The following is a 21,146-nucleotide window of genomic DNA, read 5'->3' on the forward strand; positions in this document are numbered from 1 at the left end:
ATATATGAAAGATGTTCAACCTGTAGCAAAGTTTTAATGTGCAAATTGGAATTTTCACAAAAATGAGCATAGACTTTAAGACAAGATCGCTAATATCCACAGTTAGGAAAATATGTGGAAATGAGCACGCTCACAGTCTTTGGTTGGAAGGTAAACTGCAGTCTTTCAGTGGTCAGTTTAGTAACATTTATCAAAACTTTAGTGTGTATGCTACTTCAAGGAGTCAATCTCATAAAAATCAGCTAAGATGCTCAAAGGTGTTTGTAATTACAAGAAATTGGTAAATTAGGTTACATGCACAGGATATTATGCCATCTTTAAGAGATGCTGATATAAAGAAGTTCATGGCATAAAATTAAATATATCTTCGTAAGTACACTGCAGAAGGGTTTCCGGTATGAACCCATTTTTGTTTTTTAAAAAATGTGTATTTGTATAAAGAAAAACTTAGAAAAGTTGGATACAGTAAATAACACGAGCTTGGTGTACGTGTGTGCGGGGCGAGGGGAGCGAGATAATTTTGTGATCATAACTGTATACCTCTTTACTGTTTGACTTTGAGGCCCATCACTTCCATAATAGCAGAAACAAAATGTACACTTAAAACAACTATATTCCTCAGGCTGCAAGCCGCCCTTTCCTCCTGGTTGGCCGGACTTGCGTTTTGCTTTCACTTTCATAGCTAAACTCTTTCTGTTCCTGAAGCAAGGAGGTTGAGGAGGCAGAATACAACTGTAAAAAGCACCCCGACTTGGGCCTGGCCTTCATAGAGGCCTAGACTAATCATACGGCGGGATTTCCAGAACAGGGGGGGGGAAAAAACCGCAAGCAGGTCTAGAGGAGGTGGAGGCGCCGCGCTCCTGCCCCGCCCCAGCCCCAATCCTCCAATGGGTGTTCGGTGAGGGCGGGCTACCTGCAGGCTTGGGGCATTATTGGCCCTGGAGCCACTCCGCCCAGGCAGTGGGCGGGGCAGCGTGGTGACGTCGCCACAAGGGGCGCAGAGGTGGAGAGCGCGCGCTCGCAGACGCGGCGGTATTAAACGGTTGCAGGCGCAGCGGACTGGTCGTTATCTTCCTGGGTCTCGGGCTTTCGCTTCTGCGTTTGCCGGCTCGCTCTTACCCTGTGACGCCCAAGCAGGCTACAACTTCCTCCTTAGCTTCGCCTGTAGCCGCGTCGTTGCGACTCTGCCACCATGTTCGAGGCGCGCCTGGTCCAGGGCTCTATCCTGAAGAAGGTGCTGGAGGCGCTTAAGGATCTTATCAACGAGGCCTGCTGGGACATAAGCTCGAGCGGCGTAAACCTGCAGAGCATGGACTCCTCCCATGTCTCCCTGGTCCAGCTCACCCTGCGTTCCGAGGGCTTCGACACATACCGCTGCGACCGCAACTTGGCCATGGGTGTAAACCTCACCAGGTGAGCCCTGGGGTGGCGGAGAGCCGGGCTCCCCTTGCACCCCCACCTCCTGCTGTTGGCGGGAGCGCCTGCGAGTTGGGCCCTCATTGGCTCGCATGGACCACCTGCGCCATCTCATTGGCCTGCGACGCCGGGGGGCGGGATCTAGCAGAGCGCGCGGTTTGGAAAGCCCGCGCTGGCAGCAGCGGGAACCGGCTGTTTCCGCGCCAAAGTCACAAAGCGGGTGGTGGCGGGAAAATGACGGCTCCTCTGCGGTGGCAAGAAGAGACTTGCACAGCTCTTTGGCCACTTAGTGCTGGCGGCCTTGGATGAGAAACCTATGGCCCAGTTGACTTATAAAGTGCCTTAGTTATGTCGCTCTACCTCGGGACAGTCGGTTGGTACTGGTCTTTTATTACAAAGTTGCAGCGAGCACCCTAAGTTTCTGAACTTAACATTTCTCCAGGGCAGTGAGTGGCTTTCAATTTTTTGATCACTACCTGTCTCGTACCTAAGCATTTTAAGTAAGGCTTATGAAAAATACCCGGACTACGTACAGTGTGTTTTAATGGGTATCCCAGATTTTTAATGATCGTCACGACCCAATAATTTGCTTCACCTACCAAAGGAATTTGCAGTTCATAAAGTACTGCTCTTTTGTTTATATCCGGAATTGAAATTGCTAGCGATGGGGTGTGTGTTTGTTAAAGTGTAAATACTGCCAAACTGCATCCCAAAATGGCTGGACGGCCTAATGGGTATAAACGGTAACTCCTTGTCTTAATAGCGTCAGAAATCTTAACGATCTTGGGAACGTGATGTCAATTTTAAATCGTGTGCCTTCTGTGCTCTAGCATGTCCAAAATACTAAAATGTGCCGGCAATGAAGACATCATTACACTAAGGGCTGAAGATAATGCGGACACCCTGGCACTTGTATTTGAAGCTCCAAGTAAGTCCTACTCATCTACTAAGTTATATTAGAGGAAATTTAAATGTGTGGTAAGCATTTCTCACAAGTTGTGAGAAATTCAAGATAATGTTTGTAAAAGTTAACATCATTGCTATAAACTTATATGCTTTTCTTCAATCTGCTTTCCTTTGTAGACCAAGAAAAGGTTTCAGACTATGAAATGAAGTTAATGGATTTAGATGTAGAACAACTTGGAATTCCAGTGAGTATGGTTTTCTCAGTGTACTGTACACAAGTCATGATAGTTGTATATATTAGTAATACAATTTAAAGCCCAATTCCCAACAATTGTATGTCTGCTGATAAATGTTCCAAAGTGGGATTTTAGTATTTAGACATTTGTAATTTCATTAAACTACAGTACTCAAATGGATCATTGGTTGAATTCATTCTTGCCAAATGAATATTTGCATTAGCCTTCATGATTTTTTTTTTCCTTTAAGTTTATTTGAGAGAAAGAGAAAGCACTAGGGGGTGGGGGGGGGAGAGAGAGAGAGAGAGAAAAATCCCATGTAAGCTCTGCACTGTCAGCACAGAACCTGATGCAGAGCTTGAACCTCTGAACTGGGAGATCATGACCTAAACCAAAGTTGGACACTTAACCAACTGCGTCCCCAGACACCCATCCCCCCCTTTTTTAAAGATTTTTAAAAAAAAAAAAATTTTTTTTTTTGAGAGAAAGCTGGGGAGGGGCAGATCGGGGTGGGGATAGAGGATCCGAAGCGGGTTCTGTGCTGAGTGGCTGACATCAGTGAACCTGATGTGGGGCTCAAGCTCCGGAATCACAAGATCATGACCTGGGCTGAAGTCAGATGGTTAACCAAGTGAGCCACCCAGGTGCTCCTGTACCCTCTAAGAGTATACTTTAAGGCTATGTTAACAGAAATTCATTAAGGTTAAGGTTTATGAACATCAAAGGAGAGAAGAGATGTTAGGATGTATAGTTTTCTTGTGATTATTCTTAGGACATATTTGTTTTATAGCTGCATTTTTTTTTTGAGTGTTAGAGTGCGTTAAATGACACAGTAGTATTTCAAAGTAAACAGGAATTCTTAAATTCTGAATTCTTCTCTACATGTTGAGTCATCAGAAAGTGAGGATGCCAAATCTTTAGTTTCCAGCATTTGACCTTTAATTTTTTTTTTTTTTTTTAATAGGAACAAGAGTATAGCTGTGTAGTAAAGATGCCTTCTGGTGAATTTGCACGTATATGCCGAGATCTCAGTCATATTGGAGATGCTGTTGTTATTTCCTGTGCAAAAGATGGAGTGAAGTTTTCTGCGAGTGGAGAACTAGGAAATGGAAATATTAAGTTGTCACAAACAAGTAATGTCGATAAAGAGGAGGAAGCTGTAAGTTTTTAAATAAACAAAATACTTTGAAGAGAATAATAACCCTGCTTAACATTAGTCTGTTTGGACTGCTATAGCAAATACATAGACAATGGCATATAAACAGCTGAAATTTATTTCTCACAGTCTTGGAGGCTGGGAAGCTGGTAGATTCAGTGTCTGGTGAGGACCTGCTTCTTGGTTCGCAGACCGTGGGCTCCTCACCCGGTAGAAGGGTCAGAGGAGTGCTCTGGGGCCTTTTTTATAAGGGTATTACCACAGAGTACCTCCCAAAGGCCCCACCTCCAAGTACCAACAAATTGGGCATTTGGCTTTAACATGAATGATTGTGGTGGGGTGGGGGGGCACACATTCAGTCTATAGCAAAGTAATTGTAAATCAACAGGAGGATCTACTTGAAGGTAAAAAATCTACCTTTAAGGAGTTCTTATGTGATCTTTGTATTAACTTTCTGCATGGTAGGCCCAATAGGGGGCCTAGACAACACCCCCCCCACCCCACCCCCACATTTAGCAAGAAAATGAAGAACACTCTAATTTCTAAATATCCTTAAATTAAGACTTTCCTATAAATCAGGTGCTTTTTCTTTTTTAGATCCTTAGAGTATTTATAAACTAATATTTTATAATTGTGCTTTAAAAAACTTGCTAGCCTTTGAACCAAAACCTCAGTTCACTCTGTAAATGAAAGAACCATCGAAGGTTCTAGAAACCTCATAGGATTATTAGGATTAAATATGGTAACATATTCAAAGTGCTTAACACAAGTGTCTTACGTTGTAAGTCTATAGTAAATATTAGGTATTATTTTCTGGTCCCTTGCATGAGTAGTCAACTCTCAGTTTAAATGAAGGTAAAACTCAAGTTGAAATGAAGACTTAAAACTATTAGTAACAAAAGTCCAGGGGCTAATTCTGAATTATCAGTCTCCTAAATTACATTGTAACTCCCCTGCCCATCTGGATTATGTTTGTTTTAATCTCAAACATTAGTTGTCTCAATATTTTTATATCTAAAGTGTAAACATCTTGTGACATTCTTTGATATTAAAGAATTTTTCAGTGTTTCCTATTCCCTTTGTTATTTCAGGGTTTTTTTTTAATATTTATTTATTTTGAGGGGCGCCTGCGTGGCTCAGTTGGTTAAGCATCTGACTTCAGCTCAGGTCATGATCTCATAGTTTGTGAGTTCAAGCCCTGCCTCAGGCTCTGTACTGACAACTCAGAGCCTGGAGCCTGCTTCAGATTCTGTGTCTGCCTCTACCCTGCTCACACATACTCTCTTTCTCTGTCTCCCTCTCAAAGATTTAAAAAAAAAAAAAAAATGTATATTTATTTTGAGAGAGTACCCATGTGCCAGGGAGTGTATGGGCCGGGAAAGGGCAGAGAGGGTGGGTGGGGAAGAATCCCAAGGATCCATGTTCAGTACATTGGCTGTCTCTCGAACTGTGAGATCATGACCTGAGCTGAAATCCAGAGTTGGCCATGTAACCAATTGAGCCCCCCAGGCACCCCTAGAAGTTTGTTTGAATCAAGATTTTGATAAGCTCTACACATTATAGTTTGTTGATGGGCCTTCAAATTTCTCTTAATCCATTGGTTCTCCAGTCTCTGCACCCTCCATTATAATTTGTTGAAGCAAGTCCTTTGTCACTGGGTTTTCCCAAAGTCTGGATTTTGCCCACTGTATCCCTTATGTCAAGGGATGTCAATTAATATGCTCCTCTCACTTGTATTTTCTTTTTTAAAAATTTTTTTTTTTTTAATGTTTTATTTATTTCTAGGAGAGAGGTAGAGACAGCATGAGCAGGGGAGGGTCAGAGAGAGAGGGAGTCACAGACTGAAACAGGCTCCAGGCTCTGAGCTGGCAGTCAGCACAGAGCCCGACGCGGGGCTCGAACCCACGAACCGCGAGATCATGACCCAAGCGAAAGTCGGACGCTTAACCGACTAAGCCACCCAGGCGCCCCTCACTTGTATTTTCTATAAACTGGTAGTTACAGCTCTAGAGGCTTGATGATATTCAGTGTTAGCAGTAAGCCTCTCTCTAGTAGGTATGTGGTGTCTAGAAAACATTTTTTTTTTATAGCAACCGTAATAGTTTAGAATCTGTCATTAGGGATGTAATGTATTAATACATTTCATTCTTTCTTCATTTATTAGAAATAGTCCCATAAAGAGCAACTTTCTCTAAACATGTAATTGGGTTACCTGAGGTACAGTTCATATGGGAAAGGCAGACTAAATACTTGATTCTTTACCAGTCCTCAAAATCCGTTTCCTCCCACTCTCCAAAGTAACCAATAAAGGCTTTTGGTTTGTTTTGAAATGTATATTCTAAATGGGCATTGCAATTTTCTTGATGTTTTTCAAAATGATTTTTTGTTTTTCTTAGGTTACCATAGAGATGAATGAGCCAGTTCAGCTAACTTTTGCTCTGAGATACCTGAACTTCTTTACAAAAGCCACTCCACTCTCTCCTACAGTGACACTCAGTATGTCTGCAGATGTACCCCTTGGTAAGATTTTAAGTTTTTTGACTCTTGTTTTGTAGGTAGTATATGTGGTACTTCCCAATAATTAACTATGTTCCTGTCTTCTTTCAGTTGTAGAGTATAAAATTGCAGATATGGGACACTTAAAGTACTATTTGGCTCCCAAGATTGAGGATGAAGAAGCATCTTAGGCATTCTTAAAATCCAAGAAAATAAAATTAAACTCTTTTGAGAACTGCTTCTGAGATGCCAGCATGTACTTAAGTCTCTTCTGTCACCAAATTTGTACCTCTCAGTACATATGTAGATATTTTATGTAAATAACCTATTTTTTTCCTCCATTCTTTACAATTTGTTTAAAGAATAAAGTCCAAAGTCAAATCTGGTTTTGTTAACCTAGAAATCTCTCTGCCTTAACCTAGAAGTACTCGTTTTCATAACAAAAGGGTTTTGACTATATAAATGCAGTTTTAATTTTTTTCAATTTAAATAAAAGTTATTTGGATTTGAAACATCACAAGACAGTGCCTTCATTTGGACCATGACTGTTGAAAAGTATCCTAGGGAATTCAGTTCAAGCTACCGTTTTATATAAATGTGTTTAGTTTTTCAGTCTAGAGGAGCCTGATAAATAATACAGTAGATAATAGCAATAAAAGTATTCCAAATACAGTAGGTGACAAGATATTTTGGGGATTCGTTTGCCAAAATTATTTTGGTGTTCTTCTATCTTTAATGCAAGAAATGAACAGAAGTGTAGACCAAATCCTGTATGTTTAGTTTTTTTGCCAATTTTGTCAGCAAAACTAACACTTATTATAAGGAAGCTTTATGAACCCAAAACTGTGGGCTTTAGATGACTTGGCAGTGCTATAGGGCAGTTTCTTTAGCCTAGGGAGCCTTTTGAATCTTGAAAGAGAAGATCTGTGTTAGGGCGAGTGTGTTTGTGCAAAAATAATTTTTCTAGTATTAAGTAGCCCTTTTGGGGACTTCATCCCGCCAGTGTGAAACACTGTTTAAGTGTTCCTACTGATAGTGCCACAAGGCCACAAACAGCATGCTGCTTACTGAGAATTGCTTCATTAAAGCGCTTTCCCCCTCCCCCTGGTGTATTTTGGTCTTAGTGGTTTAAATGACTGGTTTCTTTGGTGTACTACCTGGAAGAACTCCCTAACCAGTAGGTTACTGTTCATTACCTTCCATGTGCCTGGGGGGTGGGGAAGGAGATGGAAAAGGGGCTTGATGGAAGTTCAGGGAGTGGTGTCACTTCTCTAGAAGGTGGTGATGGTTCCAAGACTATGCACTTGTCAAACTCTTCCAATTGTACTTTATTGTATGTAAGTTATACTTTAATAAATCTGACATTTAAAAAGCTTCGTGTGCTGCAAAATATCCCTTGTCGGCGGGCCTCTTACCCAGGCAAGACCTGAACGGCGAGGAGAAGGAGACTGAAGCACAAGAATGTGGGGGCACTAGAGTAGTGTTGGGGTACGGACTAGCAGAGACCGCGGCGCGCCCTGGAGAAAGGCCTGCAGCCCTGGGCAGTGGCTAGGAGACCCAGGCAGTTCCAGGCATCCGGAGCCTCACTGGCTCGGCTTTAGTCTCCAGGGGGCGCCGCCACAACTGTCCGCGGGATCACGGAAAGAAACACGTAGCCCGCTTCCCGGGGTCTGACTGTGACCCACGCGGCCGGCCCCCGTTGGCACCCGCACAACCCCGCGGAGGTGGCCGGCGGCAAGCCCAGGCCGCAGCAACCGTCGCAACCCCGAGCCGGAGAGTCTCTCGTGCGGGACGCTGCCACCAGCGTAGGGTTAAAGTCTGGCGTTCCCGAGCCTGGGGCGAGAAGGCGTCGCTCTCGGTGACGCCACTTCCGGCGCGCCGCCCCTCGCCGCGCCACTTCCGCCGCCGAGCTGGGCGGGTTGCCGTTGGGTGAGGCGTGCTATGAGCCCTTGGGCGCCTCCGCCACCAACCGTGAGCGAGCTGTCGGCGCGCGGGCGGCCTGGCGCGACGCTCCGGTAAGGCGTGCGTACGGCGGGACGGGAGCAGAGGCGCCCCCTTCAGGCACCCGGCGGGGCCGAGACGGCGCTCGGCGACACCTAGCTTCGCGTCCTGCGCGTGGGGCGTTCGCTCGCCCCGGCCACGGCGGGCCTTTTTCCAGAAACCGGTTTTGTTTGTTTACCGTCTAAATTCGCGTCGGTTTTTATTTCTCTTCCTGCCCAGATCTGGAGACGGGTTGGAAGGTAGTGTGTGTGGATGCGCATAGCGCCAGGCACTGCGCAAAGGGCTTTGCTGATGCTTTTCAAGTCTCGCAGCCTTCCGATGCTGAGGGAGTTTGGGGGTCTCGGTGCAGCTCGTTAGAAAGAGCCTGTTGGGAACTTGGACTGGTATTTTGAACGGCTCAGGTTCCGTTTTTCCTTCCTATTACCCTTTGCATCAGTAAGCATTCGCTTCCCTCTTCCTCGCTTCCTGCGCTCTTTTACGTTTCGATGCCGGTGTATGAATAGATAATTAGAGTACGTAAACTGTTTTTAAGAAGTTAATACAAACCAGAGGTGATTAAATGCCCACAAAACCCCCATAGACCCATAGTTTGGACTTTAAATTTCATGGAATTAAATTTGGGTTGACGTGTAATCGGGATGGCGGTACTTAAAGCTTAGTATTTGATGCAGTTTGCGCTAAGTTTGGAAAAGCATATAAAGTAGCATACTTGATTCAGTACTTGATTTCTGCACTGGTATGTAATTGTTAAAAAGTGACGTTTGCAGTTAACACCAGTTCCATCATAATGCTGTTATTTTAGGTTGACTGTGGGCCTCTTAAAAGAGCTCATTAATATTTTGGGATTAAGTATGTAGAAAGCACTTGGTACCTAACCAACACTGGGTCATCATTAACTGATAATTATTATAATGATGGGTATTTGCAAAGTGTCATACCAGAGGAAGGCAAAGTCTTTATGGTTTCTGGGGTTTGTGAGTTTTTTTTTTTTTTATGCTGCCCTTATTGTGAAGTACTTAACTTTTTGTTTTTATAGATACATTTCACCTTTAGAAAGAGCTTCACAGTGAAAATAGATTCACTTGTTTTATTCATATAACTGATTTTATGGAGGAAAAGTGCACAAATTACAAATGTTTTCCAGTATAAATGTCATTGTTTTTAATCTTATCTACCTATCTCTTAAACTAGTGACAAAATAGCCATGATTTCATTACTGAGGTTGGTTTCGAGTATTTTGGAAAAAAACAAATTTTTGTTTGTTGAAGGGAACCAGAGAATTAATTTGGAAGATGAAATCACTGCATTTGGAAGATGAAATGACTACTTTCAGTGCTGAGGGTGGGGCAGAAAGGCAAATCAGAAGGCACTGGTACAGTGCTGATAAGCAGAACTGATAGTGCTGAGAGCCAAATTTACAAGCAGCTCTACAGATCCTTTGCATTAAAAGAAGGCGCCGGGGTGGCAAATTGGGTTAAATGTGGACTTCAGCTCAGGACATGAGCTCACGGTTTATGAGCTCAGCCCCAAGTCAGCTCTGTGCTGACAGTGCAGAGCCTGCTTGGAATTTTCTCTCTCTCCCTCTCCCTCCTTTCCTCTCTCCCTCTCTCTCCCTTCCTCTCCCTCCCTCCCCCCCTCTGCTCCTTCCTCACTTGTGCACGAGCTGTTTCTCCCCCCTTCTCAAAATAAATAAATAAACTTTAAAAAAGGGGGAGGATGGTGCCCATCAGGGGAATCACCAAAATGCTGATGTGAGTATATTCCATATTCCACCCTTTCTCCCTCCCTGGCAAATAGGAGAATCACTAGAGTATATGCTCCTCTTGCTTTTTCCTGAAGCAGGGCCAGGGCCAGGGAGTACAATAGCAGAATGTATTGAAATTGTGGACTTTGGTGTCAGTTTTGCATTTAAGTCACCACTCTACCACCTACTCTCTGTGTGGCTTTGGAAAAATTAGGAGATGAGGGTACATTGGTGACAAGGTAAACATGAGGTCTGTTTCTTGGTAAATGTCTTGAGTCTCATTCCATCAGGACAAACCAAAGTAGATAGATAATGAGAATATTTTCACTTTGTCAAAGGAGTATCAGATTTTAAGTGCAGTGGAGCGTAAGTTGCCAGTCACTTTGCCTGACATCACAGCCCAAAACTCCAGTATACATTAACACACTGTTGTCACTTGCAGACAGTAACAGTTTTCTTTGTTTTCAGACCGTAGCTGTGTCAGCGTGTTATGATGCCGTCTCGTACCAACCTGACTACTGGAATCCCCAGTAGTAAAGTGAAGTACTCAAGACTCTCCAGCACAGACAATGGCTACATCGACCTTCAGGTAAATGCAGAAGGGAGCTGATCAGACAAGCTGGCTTGGTTTCTGTTGAGTTAGCAGGAAGGCCTTCCAGGTGGAGGTTTTGCTCTAATCCCCTCCCCCCTGGGGATTAGAAGGAGCAGCAAGAAGAAAACTAAGCTCTGAGACCCTTTCAGCCTTAATTTATAGAAGGAGGGACCTTGGTAGAGCAGTTTCAAACCAAATAAATGTTGTTCATTTCTAAGAATTTTTAGTTGTGACACATGACGCCAGAGCCCAGTAGTTGCAAAATTTTATCTAGTTTATCTGGAAAATACTCAGATTGTGTTTTGTTAAGTAGAGTCTTTTTAAGGACTGTTGTCATTGGTTTGTTTAGTCAAAGCCAGTTCATCTTTTAAGGGAGAAACTAACTGCTAAAGCCAGCAGATTGTGGGAATCTTCCTTCTTTCCTGATGTCATGAGATCCAATTTATTAAAGGTATTCTTTGTGGCAAACAGTAAGTAAAACAGAATATTTATTAAGTTTGTATTCTACCCTGATGGTTGGTTTTAAAACACCTAATGGTGTAGCGTCTTCTTTTGCCTGCTTCCCCTTAGAATACCTGAGGTGGAAGCAGGGCCAAGGAGGAAGTAGCAGGATCCCATCTCTTCAAATATAAACAAATCAATTATTCTTTGCGCTCTTTGGACCCATACTTGAAGGAGAGAGGTTGTTTTTTGTTTTTTTTTTAAGTATACATCTGGGAAGCTTCCAGCCAGTTCGGTCAGATGAAGCAAACCTTAGAAAGCTTGTCTCTGATCTTAACTTTGAATCAAACTTATTAAATACAAGCCAGGTTACTTCATGAGGCAGGTAACAAATGTTTGAGATAAAGCTATTTTTAAAACCTTTTGACTATATGCTGTCTTAACTTTGAATGCCAGAAATCACTTGGGTTTTTTTTTTTTTTTTTTAACACTTCTCCAGAGCATGATGTTCACTCTCAAATCCCTGTAGATTAGTACAGCCTTCCATGTGCCAGGCACCTAACAAACCTATGTCTAATCAGTGAATGACCATAAAGCATCTTGTGTTTTTGTAAGAAAATATTTTCTTACGGTACAGTGAATGCTCTGTGGAATGAGATTAGAAGTAGAAAGAGTAACATTTTGCTGGGACCCCTTTGAGTGACTGTTAGAGCAATAAGGAGAGCTTCACCTCCTGCTTGTCCCTTTCCTTTCTCTCCCAGAGCTGTCCTGAGTCATAGGACTCCCTTCAAGACACAGGAAACATCCAGATTGATTCTTACTATCTTCCCTGCTTCAAAGTGTCTGAGTCCTGGTGTTTTCATAATGGTCTGCCTTTTGTGTTTCTCTTCCAGTTTAAGAAGAGCCCTCCTAAGATCCCGTATAAGGCCATTGCACTTGCTACAGTGCTGTTTTTGATTGGCGCTTTTCTCATTATCATAGGCTCCCTCCTGCTGGCGGGCTATATCAGCAAAGGGGTAAGCGGAAGTGTTTATGGGAATGTGCCATGAGATCTTGAAAGTGTGAGCCTGGGTGCTGTTGTTCTCTATTCATATCTAGTGTAGCAGATTCTAGCAGTAAGAAGAAAAGTATTTTCTTTTAGATTTTGTTCTCTGATAACAAACCACATGTTTCTTTTTCTGAGCAACAACAAACTTGTCCCACAGTTTCTATGAGATGGATGGGGGCAGGCAGGCAAATTTTTCCTCTGAGATGTTGGGAAGTTTTCCCTCTGCCCTAATGGAAGAGCAAAGCCAAGCCTAGCATTGAGGACTCCTGATTGATCAAGGCTGTAACTGGAGTAGAATGTGTTCTTATAATTTTGCAGTGCCACAGACAGACATACTTTTCAGGGTCTGGGGAGAAGCAGTGAGGCTTGTATAGTTCTGGGGCCACTGGCCAACCCAGGACTTGTGGCTCATGAGTCTGATCCTTCTTACATTGGGTTTGGTTGGAATTCCTTTTAAGATTCAGTGTTTTATCTTCAAAACCTAAAGTGATATTTGGTGGTTCTTTCTCTCAGGCTACAAACAAACACTAATACAGAGCGTCCAGGTTGTTCTGAATTGATAGTGCTCATAAGTTATGTCTGCTTTTTTTTTTAAGGTTTTATGTATTTATTTTGAGAGAGCATGTGTGCTAGTGGGGGAGGGGCAGAGAGTGAGGCGGAGAGAGAATTCCAAGCAGGCTCTGCATGGTCAGTACATAGCCCGATGTGGGGCTTGAACTAAAAAACCCATGATCTGAGCCTAAACCAAGAGCCAGGTGCCCCAAGTTATGTCTGTTCTTCAACACACACCAGGCCAGAAGGTTGAGGGTCCTATTGCTCTGCAGAGAGAATATAGCCAAGAGCTGAAACAGTGGGCATTATGGAAATTAGGAATAGCATGTTGCAGTAAAATGGCTGCATATGGCTTTTTCTTTTTTCTTTTTTTTCTTTGAGTAAGAGCAAGGGGGAGGGACAGAATGGGGGTGAGAGAATCTTAAGCAGGCTCCACACTCAGCACAGAGTCTGATTCGGGACTTGATCCCATGAGCCTGGGATCATGTGGCTTTTGAAAAATGTATCTGGGGGGCTCTTGGGGGGTTCAGTAGGTTGGGCGTCCGACTTCAGCTCAGGTCATGATCTCACAGTCTGTGGTTTCGAGCCCCGCATCGGGCTCTGTGCTGACAGCTCAGAGCCTGGAGCCGGNTAAATCAGGGTCTGCACTGAGCATGGAGCCTGCTTAAGATTCTCTCCCCCACCTTGCTCCCCTGGCCCTTCTCCCTTGCTTATGTGCTCACTCACTCTCTCTTTAAAATTGAAGGAAAGAAAAATAAGTATCTGATTTGCATTTGGTTCTTACTGTATTTAAAATTGTTATATGGCCACCAGATACTTACTTGGTGCAGTCTGTGTTTGAACACTTAACTTCAAGACTGCCTTCAGTCAACTTTCATTGCAACATGCAATATTAATCCCAGAGGGACTCTGTTAATTATAAAATTTGAGATTGGAGGTGAGATCCACATGCAGCAAGTATCATTTTATCTTGTGGGGTTATTTATTAATTTGTTTGNAGACTGCTTTATAAATAAGGGTAAAGTTGGGTTTGGTTTCTTTTTAAGTTTATTCATTTATTTTGAGAGAGAGCGAGCGAGCAAGTAGGGAAGGAGCAGATAGAGAGGAAGAGAGAGAATCCCAAGCAGTCTCCACACAGTGCAGAGTCTTGAACTCAGGAACACAAGATCACGACCCGAGCTGAGGTCAGAATGCTTAACTGACTGAGGCACCCAGAAGCCCTAGGATAAAGATGTTAATTAAGAAAATCACTAATAGGTTTTGTTTCGGTTTGGGGTTTTTTTGTTTCATATACTCCCCCAACATTTTCTTCCTGTGTATGAAACACAGTACCAGGTTTACGTTTTACTAGTATTCTTTTTTAATGAATTTTGAGAGAGAGAGGGACACAGAGAAACCCAAGCAGGCTTTGCACTGTCTGCACAGAGCCCAACGTGGGGCTTCATCTCATGAATCATGAGATCATGACCTGAGCCAGAATCAAGAGTTGGACACTTAACTGACTGAGCCACCCAGGCACCCCACATTTTGCTGGTATTCCTAAGTGTGCATCTTCAGTATACACCTTGTAACAGCTTTTACATAAATCTAAGGGGGCTATCTTATTATCTTTGACTTGGTTCTTTTTCATATTTTTGTTAGGTTTTGGGGCTTGTGTAGATTCGGGTTTAGTTTTGTTTTAGAAAGAATTATTTTGAAAGGAGGTGCTGTGTATTTTCTATGGCAGATTGGTTCTGAAGCTTCAGTGTTAATCAGAATCACCTGGCAGACTTGTTAACACACTGATTCGTCAGTTCCATACCCAGAGATTGCACTTCTGTAGGTGGGTTGTCAGAATCTGCATTTCTAACAGGTTCTCAGGTAATGCTGGAGTCCATTGACCTCATTTTGAGAACGATTGCATTACATTAGGTAGCACATAATGGTCATCTTGATTTTTAGTTGATACTAAGATAAGTTGTTGGGTTTGAATGTCTTCAGCCTAATTTATTTACTATAAACTTCTCCATTACCTTCTGTATTAATGAATCCAGTTCTGTCATTTTCTGCATTTATCAGCTAAAATTCTACCATAAAGAACTTTTCAAATTTACCATCTGAGTACCTGAGAACATAACGTATATAGTGAAGGTAGGAAGAATGTTTCACAACTTTTATAAAAATATACCTAGCAACCTCAGTAGGTGACCAGAATTGGTTAGTATCATTGTAAACTATGTTTACAAAAAACTATGTTTTTTACATATTTGTTTCAGTCCTAGTCCATATTCTTTTTAATATCTAAACTGTCCCGTATTTGGTTAGTAGGATCTCTTCGTGTTACTCTTGTGTATTTTAAACCGGACCCAGGTAGCCTTTGATAGCTTTCGTGCTTTCCAGCACAGCAGGTTATCCTCGGCCCATTGCCTATCCCCCAACTTGTAAACAGCCATTTCTCTGAAGAGCCCTGGTTTCTTATTATAGGAGGTAGGTTGAGAGAGATCACAAACATTAAGGTAGTCATGCTTTGGTTTTCATAATTTCTGGCCTTTTCAGTGACAAATTAGAAGATAGATAATCTTTAAAAAAATTTTTTTTTAATATTTATTTTTGAGATAGAGAAACAGTGCAAATGGGGGGAGGGGCAGAGAGAGTGGGAGACAGAATCTGAGGCAGGCTCCATACGCTGAGCTGCCAGCACTGAGCCCACTGCGGCTTGAACTCTCAAACTCAGGTTGTGACCTGAGCTGAAGTCGGACACTTAACTGACTGAGCCACCCAGGCACCCCAATATCTTTTTTTTCATGTTAATTTATATTTGAGAGAGAGAGAGAGCCTGAGTGCAGTGGGAAACGGGCAGAGAGAGGGAGACTAAGGATCCCAAGCAGACTCCACACTGACAGCAGAGAGCCCGATATGGGGCTCAAGCTCACAAACTGCAAGATCATGACTGAGCCGCAGTCAGATGCTTGACTGACTGAGCCGCCCAGGCGCCCCAGGAAATAGATACTTATAGACAACAATTTCCAATGCAAATTGAAGATTAGAGTTTGAAGTTAATTTCTTTGATTTTTATATGTGCATGTGTATCATTATCGTAGTGATATCTTGCCTTACTTGTCTTACTGTATGTTATACATATGATAACTTTAAAATAAGTGAATGTTAGTGCTAAGTATAAAAAGGCTGAATGCACTGTAAGTTTTCTTTCCAATTCTTTTAATCCTTAGGATATGTCTTATTAGGGATGTACAGTCAGTATCCTGCAAAAGATAAAAGAAGCAGGAAAGTAGAAAATCTAAAATAAGAAAACAAGGGGCGCCTGGGTGGCTTAGTCGGTTAAGCGTCCGACTTTCGCTTAGGTCATGATCTCACAGTTCGTGGGTTCGAGCCCCGCGTCGGGCTCTGTGCTGACTGCCAGCTCAGAGCCTGGAGCCTGTTTCAGAGTCTGTAACTCCCTCTCTCTCTGACCCTCCCCTGCTCACGCTGTCTCTCTCTCTCTCCTAGAAATAAATAAAAACATTAAAAAATAAAATAAAATAAGAAAACAAAAATAGTACCAGGTATGTCAATTGTGACATAGATTTTATTGTTTTTGATGTTTGCATAGTCCCATCTCTGGCCAGAGAGAGCCCCTTCAGGTTCTCTTTTCTTGTTTTGTTTTTTTTTCCCCTGGGTTTTAAGCTTTAGCTTATTGAGTCATGTGTGCCAGCTGAGACTGCTTGCTTTCTATGTATTACCTCATTTAGTTTTTACTGTGACCTTATGAGGCAAATACTCCTGTTGCTGTTTTTGAATGAAGCAGCCAAAATTATATTGGGTAGATAACCTATCAGTGTACATTGTATAAGTAGCCCTGTTTAAATGAGGTTTTTAGATTGGGGTTAAATCTTTAGATGAGAGAAAGCCTAAAAATAATGGGAAAAATCACAAAGGAAAAGGAGGATAGGTTTAACTATATAAACATTTAAAACTAGGGGCGCCTGGGTGGCTTAGTCCATTAAGTGTCCAACTTTGGCTCAGGTCATGATCTCACGGTTCGTGGGTTCGAGCCCCGTGTCAGGCTCTGTGCTGACAGCTAGCTCAGAGCCTGGAGCCTGCTTTGGATTCTGTGTCTCCCTCTCTCTCTGACCCTCCCCTGCTCAGACGGTCTCTCTCTCTTTGTCTCTCTCAGAAATAAATAAAACATTAAAAAAATTAAAACTATATGTAAAGACAAGACAGAGCAATTTTATAAGGGTGGGTTCATTCAATACATTTATATGTTGGGTGCAACTGGGGATACAGGGATGAACAAAGTTCCTGCCCTCATGGAACTCCCCCAAATATTTGAAGCCCTGCTGATAAAGAGACTCAACATCATTCCCTCCTTTTTTTTTTTTCTTTTTAATGTTTATTTTTGAGAGACAGAGACAAAGCATGAGCAGGGGAGGGACAGAGAGAGAGGGAGACACAGAATCAAAAGCAGGCTCCAGGCTCTGAGCTGTCAGCACAGAGCCTGATGCGGGCCTCGAACTCACAAACCGTGAGATCATGACCCGCGCTGAAGTCAGATGCTTAACCGACTGAGCCACCCAGGCGCCCCTCATTCCTTCCTTTATAACCTGTGGATTGTGCTCATGGGAATATATACTAAAGAAATAATATGAAAAAATCCAAATGAAGTTTATTGTTGTATTCTGTACATTTGCAAATAAGTGAAAGACAACCAAAGTATCCAACAGTTGGCTGTGTGTGTGGGGGGGGAGTGTGGTTGAGTAAAATTGTGGTATGTCCATTACGGTGGAATGATAGACACCATTAGCTGACATATGATGTATTAGTTTCAGGTGTACGACATGATTCAGTATATGTATACATTGGGAAATCATCGTCACCACACATAGTTACAATTTTTTGTGTGATACGAACTTTCAAATTCTACTGTCTCAGCAACTTTCTAACATACAACACAGTATTATCAATTATGGCCATGTGTTGTACCTTGCACCTCCAGAAGTTACTTATTTTGTAACTGGTAGTTTGTACCTTCTGACGTCTTCACCCATTTTGCATATCTCCCAATGAAGAGCTTTTCATAATATTTTGGCAGTTGTTTGTTAAAATAGGGCACAGGGTACGGTGTGTTTACAACTAAAAACTAGAATGGAGAAACTGAAGGAAATAAGCGAAATATTTATAGATGAAAGTGGACAATTTCTTTATAATTTTTAGTGCCTTGCAGTTTTTCTACATCTTATAAGAAGGAAGAGAGATGTAAACCTGTTTCCTTTGGTATATTTGGGTATTCTACCCAAAGGAAATACTCTGAAGAGTGTAAAATACAGATATATGGATTGAACCCATGGCTTTATTTAAAATTTATGATTTGTATGGTATTAATGTGTTTGCCTCCTTCTGCCGCCAGGGGGCAGACCGGGCCGTTCCTGTCCTGATCATTGGCATCCTGGTGTTCCTGCCAGGATTCTACCACCTGCGCATCGCCTACTATGCATCCAAAGGCTACCGGGGTTACTCCTACGATGACATTCCAGATTTTGATGACTAGCGCCTACCCTCAGCCCTGAAGAGAAGTGTCACAGATGGGACTGAGACCAGCTTTAAGATACTGAGCAGAAACTGTGGCTAAGGGCTAAGGAATTCTGCAACTTGCAGACGTTAAACAAAAGAATGGCCAGATTTTATGGGTCCATCCTCAGGATGTCAACTGAGCTTATAATACCAGTTAACTAATTAGGACATGCTCTGTTTTTTCATCTGGCCCTGGCTGACAAGGTTTTCCACACGAATATGTATCTTGGAAGAGTAGCAGTGTGAATGGTGTGGGAAGGCAGGAGGTTTTCTATAGTGGGAAGTGTTACTGCTACCACCCTTTTTAGCTTTCAGCATTTCTTTCAAATCCTCTTCATTGTCAGTTCTTGTGGCAAATGGAATAATTCAATATCTTAAATTTCACGTTACTAGTAATTTACTAGTAAGATACATTTAGGTATCTTACTTCTACTCTCGTCTCTAACTTTCTGTTCTAGTGGAAGACTTTGGCAAAATCAAGTGTCAGTGTGGGTGCAGTTTTACTTGATTTCTTAACAACAGCCAGGACGTTTTAAAATCTCAGAGCAGGTTTCCAAAAGCTAAACACTTTCTCTGTTCACGAATCCTTGGTCACCTCTGATTTGGTCTACCAGTAAGCTGGCCAGGATATAATTTGAGTCATTCTGTTCTTTGTAGATCAAAGAGCCATGTATACCATGCCTTTAAGGACTGGACTTTTGGCTGTTTCCTAAGGAAAAGGTTTAGATAAGTGGTTATTATTTAGAGATTATAAGCCTGTTGTTAGCACCTTGTATTATGATGTCATTCTGCTGAAGATCCCGAGACTCAACCTGGATCCCTAGAAGACTATAGGCTGTCTTAGTTTCTGTTTCCTAGCTTGCAGAAAGTGACCTACTCAAATTAAAATGGCAAAATCAAAATCCTAGACTTAAAACGTGTTAATTTTAAGTGTGTTTTAGAAAACATTTTAATGATTGTATGTCCTCTTTTTTTGTTTGTTTGTTTCAGGAGTAAAATTTAGTGACTCATCACTTATATATAACAACCAGTGCTCATGCCAACAAGTACCCTCCTTAATGCCCATCACCCATTTACCGCATCCACCCCACCTCCCCTCCAGCAGCCCTCAGTTTGTTCTCTATAATTAAGAGTCTCTTATGGTTTGTCTCCCTCTCTTTTTATCTTATTTTTCTTTCCCTTTCCCTATGTTCATCCGCTTGGTTTCTTAAATTCCACATATAAGTGATATCATATGATGTTTGCCTTTCTCTGACTGATTTTGCTTAGCCTAATACACTTATATATATACTGATCCCAGTACCTAGGGCCACCTTCATTTTTAGATAACTGGCATTGTGGGTCGGACTACTTCTTAGATGTCCTTTTACCATAAGCTTATGGACGTGGGTGACTAGCAGCTTGGTAGTGCCATCAACTGAGATTTGGAGAGCTGTGCATGGAACAGGTTTGTTGGGGAAGATGAATTCAGTTTTGGATGTGTTAAATTTTACATGAATACTCTACATCCACATGGAACTGTTGAGTAGGCAATTGCAAAGCATGGATCTGGAGTTCAGGAGGGAGTCTAGGCCAGAGACAGAAATTAGGTAGTTGCTGTTGGGACAGTATCTAAAAGCTGGGTGATACTATCCACAGAGTGAAGGGCACATGGGAAAAAAATTTAAAAACTAGGACACAGAAAATGAGAGACAAAGTGGGGGTGGCCTGAAGCAGCCTCCAAAGTTAGATGCGTTTGGTAATAGGAGAGGAGGCTTGGGAGCCCGGTACTCTAATTGAAGCTCCTGGGCCTTGACACTGGAGACTTTGAGATCTATTACACTTTACCTGGGGAATTGTTTGCAAAACAAAGCTCAGACCAGAAGGTTTTGGGCAAACCAAATTATTTGGTCCTTTTAATAAGGGTAATGATACTGCTAGTAAGGGGAAAACAGTCAAAATGGAACAGAAGGGTACAAAATGAGAAGCACTTTATGGTAGAAGGTAAATATTTGTTCCCCAGACTCTGTCTCTAAGGTGGTCTAATGAAGTTTCTTCTATACCCTTCCAGAAGTGTTCTAAGCACATGAACATACATATCCTTTTTAAAACTCAGGTTCCCATTGTATAAGTCTATAATTTCCTTATTTCTTCCCACTTAATTTATTTGGCAGATATTTCCATATCCATGGAGATCAGTCATGCTCTCTTAAAAAATCTACACTAGGGTGTATCCACACCTGGGTGGCTCATTCAGTTCATCTCCGACTTCGGCTCAGGTCATGATCTCACAGTTCATGAGATCAAGCTCCAAGTCTGTGCTGGCAGCACAGAGCCTGTTTAGGATTCTCTCCCTTTCCTCACTTGTGCTCACTCAGTGTGCTCGCTCTCTCAAAGTTAAAAAAGAAAACATCTAAACCTTCATAATGTGAATGTTTCTTTTTTTTTTAATGTTTTTTTTTATTTATATCTAGGAGAGAGAGAGAGACAGCGTGAGCNACTTTTTATTACATACTCTGTTTCATTTTAATCCTTGGGAAAAACACTGTTGGACAATATTCTTAGGTAATAGGTTGGACATTTGGTTTTCAAATGAAGGCAAAGCCTGAATTCTGACCAAGTATGGAAGCCAAATAGATGCCTTTAAGGCCTGGACAAGTAAAGAAGTGGGGTATGGGGGGTTGGGCAGAGCTATAGGCAGTAGCAGTGAGGACCAAGGTCATGTGTCTCATGTATACTTTATCTAAAAGCAGCCTTCCTCTCCCCACTTACAGTGTCTGCCAAGCCACGTTCTCTGGCTTTATAAGGATTTTCTTATCTGCAACAACTGTTAGGCCTCTCTCTTTGGTCATTTCTGAGGCTAAAAATCCCGGTCGCATCAGCTGTTCTACGTCTAACGGAGGTTCAGGCCCATTGCCTCTGGATGAGCTTCACCTGGTCCCCGTGGCAGACACATATTGACTGCAGCCATTCTGCCAGGGCTGGTTAGGTGCTGAGGCAGAGGAGCGGAGGTTGCAAACTAGTCGCCA

The 21,146-nt window shown here is 42.3% G+C and overlaps 2 protein-coding genes across 4 annotated transcripts; both read left to right on the plus strand.

Moving 5' to 3' along the window:
• Positions 1–998: 998 nt before the first annotated feature.
• On the plus strand, positions 999–7,586 carry PCNA (proliferating cell nuclear antigen). Its single transcript, XM_077766910.1, has 6 exons — positions 999–1,413; positions 2,247–2,344; positions 2,500–2,567; positions 3,523–3,717; positions 6,111–6,234; positions 6,322–7,586. Exons 1-6 carry the CDS (start codon positions 1,193–1,195, stop codon positions 6,399–6,401), a joined length of 786 nt encoding a protein of 261 aa, XP_077623036.1. The 5' UTR covers positions 999–1,192; the 3' UTR covers positions 6,402–7,586.
• Positions 7,587–8,114: 528 nt separating this feature from the next.
• Positions 8,115–19,040, plus strand: TMEM230 (transmembrane protein 230). Of its 3 annotated transcripts, none has more exons than XM_077766911.1 (4): positions 8,115–8,225; positions 10,424–10,544; positions 11,882–12,004; positions 17,975–19,040. In XM_077766911.1, the coding sequence occupies exons 2-4, from the start codon at positions 10,446–10,448 to the stop codon at positions 18,113–18,115; spliced, it is 363 nt and encodes a 120-aa protein (XP_077623037.1). In that variant the 5' UTR covers positions 8,115–8,225; positions 10,424–10,445; the 3' UTR covers positions 18,116–19,040. The 3 variants fall into 3 exon arrangements, with proteins under 3 accessions (XP_077623037.1, XP_077623038.1, XP_077623039.1); XM_077766912.1 differs by lacking the exon at positions 8,115–8,225 and adding an exon at positions 8,279–8,450; XM_077766913.1 differs by lacking the exon at positions 8,115–8,225 and adding an exon at positions 8,705–8,723.
• Positions 19,041–21,146: the final 2,106 nt, after the last annotated feature.

Source organism: Crocuta crocuta, unplaced genomic scaffold (assembly GCF_008692635.1).
Source record: "Crocuta crocuta isolate KB4526 unplaced genomic scaffold, BGI_CrCroc_1.0 scaffold15, whole genome shotgun sequence".
Taxonomy (NCBI): Eukaryota; Metazoa; Chordata; class Mammalia; order Carnivora; family Hyaenidae; genus Crocuta; species Crocuta crocuta.